This window comes from Blastomyces dermatitidis (assembly GCF_000003525.1).
Source record: "Blastomyces dermatitidis ER-3 genomic scaffold supercont1.10, whole genome shotgun sequence".
NCBI classification, from domain to species: Eukaryota; Fungi; Ascomycota; class Eurotiomycetes; order Onygenales; family Ajellomycetaceae; genus Blastomyces; species Blastomyces dermatitidis.
Window position 1 is genome coordinate 1,805,656 of NW_025544783.1, and position 12,813 is coordinate 1,818,468.

Below are 12,813 nucleotides of genomic sequence, written 5' to 3' on the forward strand. Positions count from 1 at the left end.
CAGCACACACAGAGTTGCAGGTGAGAGATGCGAAAAGAGAAGAAACGAAAATGGAGGGGGAGAGTATATCATATATAATCGCACCGCCAAGGGGAATACCATCTTGGGGAGTGACATTGGCGCCCATCTGGAGCCTCAGGGAGACGGTGCCGGAGTTGGTAGGGTCCCAGGTGACCGTGGTCGGCTTGCCAGCGACGAATTGGTAGCCGTCACTAGGGACGTTGAAAGGATTACCATTGCTCTGGGCGGCCACAACGGCAGCAAAGGCGGTGACTGCGAGGTAGATGATGGATCGCATGGTGACTGACTGACGGAAGTTGGTGGGGATTCGAAAGAGTTGACCCGATAGGAGGATAGTATAGTACGTACCGAATCCGTAAAAGAAATAAATAATAAATAGGGTTGTAAAAAAATTATATATATATATAAAATAAATAAATAAAAAAGGAGATAGATTACACGAATCTAAGACCTTTTGTGTTTAAAGAGTGTCAAGAAAAGTTAAGGGCTGGTGGTGAAGCGATCGCCGTGGGGGAGGAGGAGGAGGAGGAGGAGGAAAGAAAGGGAGAGGAGGAGAGAGAAAGGAGGAGAGAGAACAGAGAAGGGGGGGAGAGAAACAAGAAAAAAGAGAACAAAAAAGAGAGAGAGAAGAGAGACGACAAATGAGAGAAAAAGGAGAGAGACTTGACTGACAAACAAGGGGGGGGGAGGAAGGAGGCGAAGAAGGAACAGGACGAGAAGGCAAGTGTTGACAGGCGCTTTCTTCGCCCAAAGTTGCAGATAGCGTGCTTGCAGTTTAAATGCCCTTCCCCCTTCCTTCCCCTCCCCCCCCTTCCCCCCACCCTAATAACAACCAATGAGTGTTATGTTATGCTATCCTGCGACTGGTTTAAACTGCCCCCAACCAGTCATTTTACTCTCTGAGCTTGTGTCTAAAGCTAGGCTCGATGAGTGTTAGCGTGGTCTTGGGGCTTGCGGTTGGTTCCAACGATGCGACCTTGGCTGACAGCATTGGCGAATCAGGAGAGAGCATTCAATGCTGTCCGCAGCGTGGAATCTTGGGTCTTCTGGATCCATTTGATTGATTCCTGGGACAAAATGATGATGATGATGATTGATTATCATTAACTTTAATAATAATTGCAACCTAACCTGATCAAACTCAACTGATCACGAATCTCGGAATGGATCTCGGTTCATTGGATCATGGAACATGGATCATGGATCAATAGATCAATGGATCAGCAGTGTCAGCAGTTGTCAGAGTTGCCAGAACCATTGTTTTCACGGGGCGGTTCTTGCACCCGATTCCAGTAAACCTGATATAGCAAATGGTGGTTGTGCCTTCAATCAAGGCTGATCGTCGCTACACAAGCTTCGACCGATTTGCCCTGGCTTTCTTTCGCTTCAGATCCCCAGTACGGAGTCTATATATATATAATAGCGTACAGAAAGTACCCCCCCTCGTGGGATATCCAGTAGTTACTTGGATTATTAATAATCTATTATTTATTATTTCTCAATGTTCAGTTGATCGCTCGTCGAAGTCTGAATGGTTTATGTAAATCTCGGGTGGCTAACTACGCTACCCAGCAGGAGTAACTAGTTCTGTTACCCCCTCTCGGCCCATCCCGGGTCGACTTCAACCTTAAATTGGGTTTCGTGGATTCTGGGCGGCGAAATTTTTTTTTTTTTTTTTTTTTTTTTTTTTTTTTTTTTTTTTATATATATAACTATATATTTTTTTTTTTTTGGTTGCACGAAAGACATGGAAAAAGGGGTAACTTAATTGGAGAGTTTGATAAAAAAAAATCAAGGTAACTTTTTTTTTTCTTCCCTGCATCTTTCTAGAGCTATTTATTGGAATGTATAATATAAAATCCCGAGGAAGCAAGGGGGAGAAATCTGGCCATATCTTGTAAGAGCCGTTTGACTGCTGCACGGTGGTATGGTATTGGGGGGGTTAAGTTAATAATTGTGTGGCAGGCGCATGAAGATCATGAAGCAACAATGGAAGGGTTGCATGTGGCATATGATATGGATGGTTTAACCTTGGAGAGGAGACCAAGCCAGTCGAGTCTTTCAGGATACTAACGGAAACTTTGGCAGGTGAAAGAAGTAACTACGTACGTAGTAGGACGTCGTAGAAGCAAGTGTGGTGTGGCATCGTATCGTATCTAGACTTCAAACGGATGGATGAACAGAACAATCGGCGGGGGAAAGGAACAGAGCCCAGCAGGAGGAGACTGGAGACGGACTTGCATTCATTCATCAACAAGCATTCGCTTTTTGTCCGGGAAGAGGAAAAATAAAATAAAAATTGTAGCCTCGATAGAGACGACTATATATACGTAGTATGTATATATATATGTATGAACAAAGGCGCTCCCTCAACCGGGTATTTCCCTATCAGATTCCATCTTTGCGGACGGTTGATTCCGCTTGTGGCGGGGGAACATCTTCCTTCCATAGGATGTCAGGTCACGTGATCTGACTTACTAATCCCTCCACCATATAACTTTCCACAAAGCTAGCAACCTTTCAATCACACAAGCTTTACACCTTCCACAGGTTATGAGACCCGTTTTGCGCAAAATCGCTGCCAATTCGGGATTCCTTGTCAATATAATCTATTTGAACTACTGCTTCATTCGATACGCCCATCAGGAGTTAAAATCATCTTATTCTATCAGTATTGATGCGTTTGAGATCTTGATGATCAATAATACTACTGCTCGCTTAAAAAAAAGAGGCTTACAGAAAACGCACCACATTTGCAAAAAAGCAAGAAAAAGAGAATGATATTGGCAAGGATTCAATAAACGAATATCAAGATGGCGGATTCAATACGATCTCGCCCACACACACGTTCGCGATCTCGTGTCCTTTCCACTGGGTCAGTTGCAGTTGATGATGATGATTCTTCACACTCATGCTCTGCCAGTGGACATCCTCCTGGAGCCTTTGAAAGCTCCATTGTCGAAACACTCTCTCGATTCGAAGCTGGTTTGAATACAGCTCCTGACACGGTCAGGCCGGCCCCCTGATCTACTTGACAGCTTGATGAAGCTGGTTCTCTTGATGAGAATATTGGACACTCAGGTGTCTACCGTTCGGGCGAGGCAATATCAGACCAACAGATGGAACATCTCAAGATGATACTTGAGATGGACAAGGGGAAGCAAAGAGTCCTAGAACTCGAACTACAACTGGAAAAACTCCGTCAACAGAGATCCTCTACGGATCGACCACAGGATGTCAACAATCATCCTGCCACCACATCAACAGCCCGTACAGCCACATGGAATCCTAATCTCGGTGAAAGGTTGGAATTCAACCTTTATGAACTGAATAGCCGTGTTGGCAAGGCAATCTCCCAATTCAAGGAAGATGTCAAGAATACTGTGAGACCAAACAGTCTAACTGGTACATTCAATTACACCACATGGAGCATCTTCATGAAATTGAAACTGATTGATGTACAGTGTTGGTATATGATAGAGAAATGACAGACCCAGAACCCTCTACAAAGAGATGATGAATGGGCACCATTCTGGGACGCCAGAAACTGGTGGCTCTACACATTCATCTCGAACTCCTTGGGTGCAGGTGTCAGACCATGTTTCTCCAAGTATGATAAAAATCGGATTGCTTATACTCTATGAAATGTGATTGAACAGGAATACTCTGTCCCCAAAACACAGTTACATCATGAGGCAGTTCTGGAATTCATGTCTCTTGATGACATACAGGTCACCAATCTACACACATTCTTTGATAAGTTCCAGTCCGCCATCACGAAATTGGAGATGTTGGATGCTTCCCCCTCAGATGCGTGGATATTTGATACCTTCTACTCAGTTCTACTCAACAATTGGAGGAATTACATTCAGAAGAAGATAGAGGAGATACAGGATTTCAAATCCACAGCTGTGGTATTGAATGTTGATCTTCTCATGGAGGAAATCCGTTCGCGGCTTGATCCTCCAAAAGATAAAAAGAATCTGCAGAATATAGATTCTGCGGCCAACTCTGCTACAACAGCTACAACAGCTACAACAGCTACAACAGCTACAACAGCTACAACAGATACAACGACCACTACACCTACCAATTCTAACAACAATACATTGAATTCGGCCCGTGGAGGCCGTACTGGACGTGGTCGTGGTAGTACTCAAGGGGGCTTCCGAAACCATCAGGGATTGGGAAATCCACCTACATGTTCTGATTGTGAGAGATCTCACTTTGGCAACTGTTGATTGACCAATTCAGACAGTGCTTCAGATAATTGGAGGATCTACAACGCTGTGAGGATAAAGGAATTCAAAGAAAAGAAGGAAAAGAACAATAGTGAGGGTGGGACTCAACTATTCATTACAGATGGTTCAGAGACCTTTCAGATGGCAAACCTCGCGGAGGTTATCAATGTGCCAGCCTGTTTTGTGAAACTCCACAAGGATCCCTTCAACGGGCGTTTATACATATCAAAAGATGTCATCTTCAAGAAGGACCTCCATCTTGCCGATCCATCGATACCGACAACGCACAACCCGAAGGTTCTACCCAATGCGGCCTGTAAAGCGGCTGCGGTGATTCCTTCGGCGACACCAGGCCTACCCACTGCGGCCCGTCAAGAGACTGCAGCGATTCCTGATTCATCAATTGATAATCTATTCATTGATGAGGAAATTCGACCTGAGTGTCCATTATTTCTCATACTCACTAATAATTGGTGGATTGACTATGATATCTCCGCGAGAATACCTACCCTTTTAGTGCAGAATACACTGAACTCCCCGGAACCCACAGTTGAATCTGATGACCCTCTGACATCTACAAGAGATATCACTATAGTGGGGGAATCAACAGTGAGGGAATCTTCAGTGAGGGACAGTCTTGAAGACCTACTCACTGATCCCGAGATCACTGCACTTTCAATCCTGAAAAACCTCACGCGCGTCAAAGCTTCCATGGAATGGAAGTATTATTACAAGGCCTGTGTTAAAGAGATCAACCGTTTGAAATATATGTGTTGGAAAGAGAATATAAAGAAGATAGGGGGATAGAGGGATAAAAAATGATGTATATCATGACTGGTTTTTCATTACTTCACATTTTCCAGTCATTTTTTGTACCTGTACTTGATTTGAAGGCGAATTTTGTATATAGCATCGTGTATAGTTACTCTGATGAGTGGGGGTGTCAGGTCACATGATCTGGCTTACTAATCCCTTCATCATATAACTTTTCACAAAGCTAGCAACCTTTCAATCACACAAGCTTTACACCTTTCACATAGGATAGGTAGTTTTGTTTTGCATATCAGGATATGTATGTACATGTAATGTACATGTAACATCCGAGCCATGCAGACTTGAATGGATATGAATCTAAATGTCGTGTCGACTATCAGAATCCCTTGTGCCTCAGCTGTTCACTCACTCACATATCAACCACCGCTTCGGGGGAGGGGGGGTGGAAGAAAGAATGAAAAAAAGAAAGAAAGAAAGAAAGAAACAAAGAAAAAAAAAAAAGATATTTAAACAGACACATAAAGAAAATCACTCAAGTGCTATTTGATATTAATCATTTCGAATTCATCTTCTTTCTATACGATTGAATTTGGCCCCACCGCTGAACTATACTTATCCCTGTCTATCATTTCTACTTTCTCCCTTCCGAGTGAAATATGGTCTTCGATCCGACCCTGCCTAAAACCTATGGGAACTTTTTGAGAATTAAGACACGCGATTTGTCAGCCCAGGAACTCCGTCCTTATTCTTTATGACTTAAAGAGAGCGTGGAAGAGGACATTGCGAGGTTCGAAAATGTGGAAGACATTCTAACTGAAAAATGAAATCTACTGATCGACTATACGAGTTTTATCGATAAAAAGGGGTTAAAAATAACCGAAGGGGAATTTGAAGTGGTAAAAGAGCTTAGTGAGTATTTAAAAAATAAAAAAAAATAAAAATAAAAAGGAAAATAAAAAGAAAGGGGGGAGAGTGAGATGAGAAAAGAGGACTTCTTTTTGATAATATTTTGGTAGTTCAACAGCTTCAGATAATCGCCGCTGAAGCCGCTGTCAAGCTGTCGACCTTGACGGGCCTTCAGATGGAGCAGCGAGATACAAACATCACTTCTACAGTCTTGGAATCTTTGCAGACAGATGTAAATCTTCGCGAGTATGTCACTATTTGTACTCTTCTTCTTCTCCCGCTTCTTCTTCGGATAATTTATTCACCTTAAAAAAAAAAGGAAAAAAGAAAAAAGAAAGGAAAGAAAAAAAGAAAGAAAAAGAAAGAAAAAAAACAAAAGAAAAGAAAAAATCCCAGGTCACTGGTCTTTTGCAATGATGAAATAAGAATAATTGATTGCTAACTATTCAATAAGGAAACTGTGTGGACAATATCAGGAAAATCGAACAGGTCTTAGAGAGGAATTTATGGAATATAAGAAGGATTGTAGAGAAGAGCTGAAACAGAGAGAACGTGAACAAGAGGAATTTGCACTGAACGATGACACCAGATCAACAAAACAACTCAAGCCATGAACTGCTCTTCTACATCTTGATTGAACGTGGTTAGAAATTTAACCCAGGTCATGGCTAGAACCTAGAACTCTATCTATATCAATCTCATCTAAAATACACATACAATCATAGACTGTTTTCTTCACACAGTATAATACTGACTATACTTAAAAAAAGTAGAAGTGTTCTTCAGTTGATCATACTAGAGAGTAACTGTTCTATAATTCTTATCTTTAATATAGCTGTGTGTGTTGAATATTGTGTGTTTAAAGACATTGAGAGAAGATATGTATGTATTTCAGATGTGACAACATGATGTTGACATGACTAGCCATTCAGTTTTGAACTGAGTTTGTAAGCTTTCTGTAGCTTTCACTCACACTGAATGAAAAAATAAAGAAAAGTTTGAGAGCAGGTAGTTAACACAGAAAGAAATACAGCACTGTAGTAAAGAGTATACCCGTTCAAGAGAGAGAAATATAATATATGTTACCAGAATACATCCGAGCCACATAAAATAAGTAATGACCCGGGTGAGAATGATGAGGAAGGCTGAATTGAATATAAATACAATCATCGGAGCTCTGTTTTTCTTCCTCCTTCAATTTCAATATGAATATGGACGCTAGAGACAGGTTACAGACACATCATGACGTCTTTTTTGAAATCGAGCAGGCGGACAGGGAGAGTTGGCGGCAGAGAGATTATCATTATTGAGGCGCTTTGATTTATGACTTCTTAAGGGAAGGCATTGCTCAATTTAACCTGGCCGTCGACAGTGACGTATCGGATTTGCAACGGTATTACGCTTTCTTGTCTGGTCCCTGTGCCAGGCATTCCATCTTCAGCGAGGAAGTGCTGGAGAATCTCAAGAAGAATTTGAATGAATTGGAAGAGGTGCTAGCGTTGAAGAGGATATCGGAGAAGTCAGACAAGAAATCAAAGGAGTTAATGAAGAAAGTGAAGAAGTTAAGAAAGAAAGTAGGGAAGATAAGTGAGAGAGAGATGAGGTTAAAGAAGATAGTGAAGAAGTTAAACAAGAAATGAAATGAGAAGAGGTAAGTTCATCAAGTTAGCATTTCTTCTTTTATTATTATTATATTCTTTGTCTACTTTTTCATTATCTCTAGAAAATTAACTAATCTTGAATTGGCAAGAATTTAGACAGCTTTCATACAACTTTGAGAGAATTCTCAGATTTCAAACAGAACAACAATATCTATAACAATCACTTAACAATCACAATTACAATGATGACAACATAACAGTCAAATTCATGTGAGATTATTAGAGTAAGACTTAGAATGCTGTAAGAAATCTCACTTCTCACAGATTCTTTACCTCTATTTCTATCTCTCATATAATCAATAGAGCTAGTGGCTCTTGACTACACACAACTATATAGACTGAAGTTCATGAATACTATTCATAACTTAGCTTGAATACTATTATATATTTAACTTCTATATTTTATCTTTCTACTGTGAACACTTCTAGTAGTTAACAGTACATATTATATCAAGCTGCAAACACCTGAATAATTATCTATAAGTACTTATTCTTATATTTCAAGCTCAGTCAGTCAGCAATCATCTATTATAACTGAAAGAACTAGAAACTTATATACTTCAATCTCTGTAAACTCTACTGCAGACACTCAGAAGCAGTCATCTGAATCATGAATAACTCTTATAAAAGAAGTCTTAGAGAACTTATTAATTACTTATAAGATATTATTCTTTATATCTGTGACAGAGAAACTCTCTGAACTCATGAATAAATCAATCTCAGTGAAGAATATTCTTAAATATCTCTTACAGAATTAAGCTATTTTTCTATAAGAAATACTTACTATCTATAAACACTCTCAAACTGAGTCTCTAGACATGATCTTCAGAGATACTTATAAACTGAAAAGAAACTTTCTTAAGCTGTAATCACTTAAGATTATCTATTAAATTATAATCTATAAAAGCTTTTATAAGTTTATATTTGAAATTGACTTACAAGCTCAGCTGTGTGATATGAAAGATGAAAAAGCTATTATCTATATAATAACAGATCTCTATTACACTGAAGTTAAGAACTGACTGAATTATCTAGAGAATAATTACAAGAGATTCTGCTGATCTATTCTCAAGATCTATCTAGAGAATAAGTTGAGAGACTCTGTAAGTCAGATAGAGAATATCTGAGCTGTAATTATCAATATTAAAAAAAGAGATGAAAAATCTGATAAAGACTACTCACAGTACTTTATGAAATTATAATATAAATTAAGATCTATGAAAACAGAGCTCTGAAACAAGATCTGAATGATGATATTTATAAAGAGACTGAATAAAAATATGTAAAATAAGCTCATTGAGTAAGACTCTAAGCTCTTGACTCTGAAGAAACTAATAACTCTCATTTATTACTTACAGATCACTGTAAGAGTCACAGATCTATAGAGAGCAGATTATTAACTGACTCTGTAAGAGTCAGAATAACAGAGAACAGATTTATCAGAAAAAGATAATAAGATATAGAGAGATTTATATCTGACTACTAAGCAGAGAGAAAGAGGCTAGAGCTTTATAAGCTCTTATAAATAAAGTATATAACAGAGAGACTAAGAAAAAGAAACTCTGCTTTATCTGTTCTAAATCAGAATATCTTCACACAAACTATTCAGATAAATTAAAATAGAAATTTAAGAAGTTATAAACAGAGTCAGTAACAGTTTTCTTAAGAATCTTGAAGCTGATACCTGAATCTGTTACTTTCTCAATGAAAATGCTTACTTATAGAGAGAGACTGTATCACAGTACTACTATCTTATAAGTATGAAAAGTATTAATAAACTCAGGATTTCAGGTCACTATGATGTTTCTAAAACTCATAGAGTGAATAAGCTGAAAGATGAAAACTGAGAATCTGCTCTTATAATAAGCAGAGTGTGAGAACTCAGATCTGAGAACTGAGAAACTTATAAGAGTTATCTTTGAATTATAAGATCTCTCTGAAATCTGAAGAAGATTTATGAAAACTGTGATTATTATAAATATCACAGATAACATGTACTTGAGACTTGTATAACTTTAAAGATATAATCTGCACATAGCTGTCTGTGAGTCAGGTTTATACTTTTAATCAGTATTAACAGACTTACTCACAGAGATAGAATCAGTTAATACTGCAGAGTTAATCAGAGAAGATAAGCTCATCTATATAATAACTTTATAAGTGTCTGAGAATCTCACAGTCATAAAAACTAAGCTTTAAATATCAGAGAAATATCAAGATCTTATAGAGATATTCAGCTCAGTAAAGACAGCTAAGCTTCTCTCTTACTATAAGAAGAATCTGATAATAGATTTGATAGAAGAGTAGAAACTCTTCTGAGAATCAATTTATAAGCTCTTTCATTATAAGACAGAGATCTTGTAAATCTATATAAAGAAGAATCTGAAAAATAACTTTATCTGATCTTCATAGATCTCTGCAGAAGTCTCTGTAATATTTATAAAGAAGAAGAATAAAGATCTCAGATTGTATATAAACTATTATAATCTAAACTTCAAGATAATAAAGAGTCACTACTTTCTGTCTCTGATTGAGAATATAATTAATCATCTCACAGAAGCTGTCATATTCATATAACTGAATATAATTAATATATATACACAGCTGTGAATACAGTCTGAGAATAAATAAAAGACTGTCTTTAGAACTGTACTAAGATTATTTAAATATCTAGTGATGTCTTTTAATCTGACTAATATTTCTGTGATATTTCAGTCTTTTATTAATAAAATACTTTATACATATCTGAATGTTTTTATAATAATATATCTGAATGATATAATGATGTACTTTATAAAGAAGAAAGAACACACTGAGCATGTACAAAGTGTGTTAAAGGTTTTAGATGAGACAGAACTGTATATTAAGCTTACAAAGTACAACTTCAATACTTACTGAATTAATTTCCTAGAATATATAATCACTATAAATGATATTCAGATGAAATCTTTATAAATTAAGACTATTCTATTATAGCTGAAGCTAACTAGTATTTATAAGATTCAGATCTTTCTGAGCTTTGTGAATTTTTATAGATGATTTATCTTTGTGTTCATGAGAATCTTCTTAGCTCTTACAGATATGCTGAAGAGTGAAAATAAGAAGAAGTTATTTGTGATTCGGAAGAACGTACAACCATCGGATAATAACGCGGCCGCTTCCGAACTACTAGCGTACACGTATGAATGTAAAGAGGCCATAGCAGCTGCTAATTAAATTAGTGTACAATATTACAATATATAAGAAGCCAGTGTACGCCTGTAATTATATACTGACTTAAGCAATCTTTGAATCACATCTGATAGCATGTTTAAAAACTGGTGAGAAGTGCAGACTTCTTCAGAGTGTGATAATTTCATCTATGAAGTGATTCATAGTTATCATGTCAGTGTGATTCTAGAACATCTCAAAAGATAGTGTATGAAGAGTGATAAATAGAAGAGCATCTGATTGATGCTGCTTTACTTGTTAAGGAAAAACTTCATACTCAGGCAAATGCTATGTATATTGTCACGCTCCCGGCCGCGCCAAGGCCCCGTTGCGGTTCCACACGGCCCATCGCTTCCATGCGGATGATTCCATCCCGTCCGAACCGGTTTCCAACCACTCTATGACATCATTCGGATGTATCATAGGAAGATCCGATTGATGGATATGAGAACCCCGCTTTTATACGAGGTCAGCAGATTACTCTTCCTTGGCAATGAGGCGCCGCTGAGGTATCGCTCCGGCTATCCTCGCTCGTGGAATGAGAGGAGGGTATCCGCCCATTGTCTATATAGAATAGCTAGATGCTGGCTCCCCATCAAAGGAGTCAAACACCGAAAAATGCTTGTTCTACATGCAGGAGATTGATTTCTTAGGTTATGTTGTTGGGGTGAATGGCATTTCAATGGACAGGAGCCGGGTCTCCGCCATTGAGGACTGGCCGGCGCTGCGGATGTACCGCGAGGTGCAGGTGTTCCTAGGATTTGCGAATTTCTACAGATGATTCATCTATGCATATTCATGAATTACTGCCTCTCTTACAGATCTGTTAAAGGGAAGTGTGAAAGACAGGAAAACAGGACTGTTTACCCTCATTCAAGGCACTGCCCAGGTGTTTGCAGAATTGAAACAAGCTTTCACAGATGTCACAATACTGAATCACTTTAATCCTGACTTACTCAGTCAGTGTGAGACTGATGTATCTGAGAATGAGATCTGTGAAATCTTTTCACAGTTAATATCAGAGATCTTTCAATATTGAAAGAATCAGAGGATAATCACTTCTGAGAAAACAGGTAATAAATTGTCTGTGAAAGAAGACTTTTTCACAGAGTCTATAAGACACTGTGAATGAAGATCAGTGATCTTCTTCTTCAAGAAGTTATCACTCATACAGAGAAGATATGATATCTATGATCAGAAGATGTTAGTAATTGTCAAATTCTTTAAGATCTGATGATATTATCTTCAGAGTAGTAAGTACTCAGTGCAAGTTCTCACTGATCATGTAAATCTACATTACTTCTTGACAACAAAGAGCTTGATAGAACATCAAGCCAGGTGAGCAGAGCTGCTTTCAGAGTATGATTTCTATATTCAATACTGTTCAGATCAGCTTAATCTCACTGATATACTATTTAAACAGCTCAATTATAATATCATTGATACAGAGAAGAATTCTATAAAAGAATCTCTGTCATCACTGCAGAAGAAGCTGACTGCAGAGGATTGAGATTCTTTAAAGCTCAGAAACAGCACTGAAGAGACAGCTGTGTGACTTAGTATAGAAGGTGAAAGAGAACTTAGGTCTCTGCAGAAGACTGATACTGAAGATTATAAGCTTCTCATATTATATCTTATAATCATTGAATTGATAAAGAATAAAACAGTCTACAATCTTTCAATCTGACTACTTTTGAAATTCATTAATAAGTTATAGAAGAGGAATATCTCTACTGCAGCTCAAATTCAGAAGTTGAAGAAGAAAGAGTCTGATTTGAACTTGAAAGAGACAGGCTCTGAGTGAGATGATGCTGCTAAGAAATCAAGTCACTGATAACTAGAAGAATATAAACTTCTACTGCTGAATAATTCAGTCTTCATCTCTTATAGTAGAGCAGTGTATTAGAAGTTATTGAGAATTCATCATAATAATTCTTATACAGAGCACTTCAGGTTAGAGAAGACTGAGAAGCTTCTAAAATATAAATATATTTAAGACA

General features: G+C 37.9%; 2 protein-coding genes across 2 annotated transcripts in view; one reads left to right on the plus strand and one right to left on the minus strand.

Moving 5' to 3' along the window:
* Window positions 1-1,100, minus strand: part of BDCG_08088 (uncharacterized protein) — a 2,201-nt gene extending 1,101 nt beyond the window's left edge. Inside the window, exon 1 of the mRNA XM_045423861.1 lies at window positions 85-1,100. Within this exon, the coding sequence (XP_045272709.1) occupies window positions 85-298 (214 nt within the window). The 5' untranslated portion in view covers window positions 299-1,100. The remainder of the gene's footprint in view (window positions 1-84) is intronic.
* A 1,734-nt stretch (window positions 1,101-2,834) lies between these two features.
* BDCG_17728 (uncharacterized protein) lies at window positions 2,835-5,165 on the plus strand (the record flags this gene model as incomplete). The annotated part of the gene is made up of 5 exons (XM_045426803.1): window positions 2,835-3,029; window positions 3,060-3,404; window positions 3,502-3,621; window positions 3,681-4,233; window positions 4,276-5,165. 5 exons carry the CDS (start codon window positions 2,835-2,837, stop codon window positions 5,067-5,069), a joined length of 2,007 nt encoding a protein of 668 aa, XP_045282416.1. The 3' UTR covers window positions 5,070-5,165.
* Window positions 5,166-12,813: the final 7,648 nt, after the last annotated feature.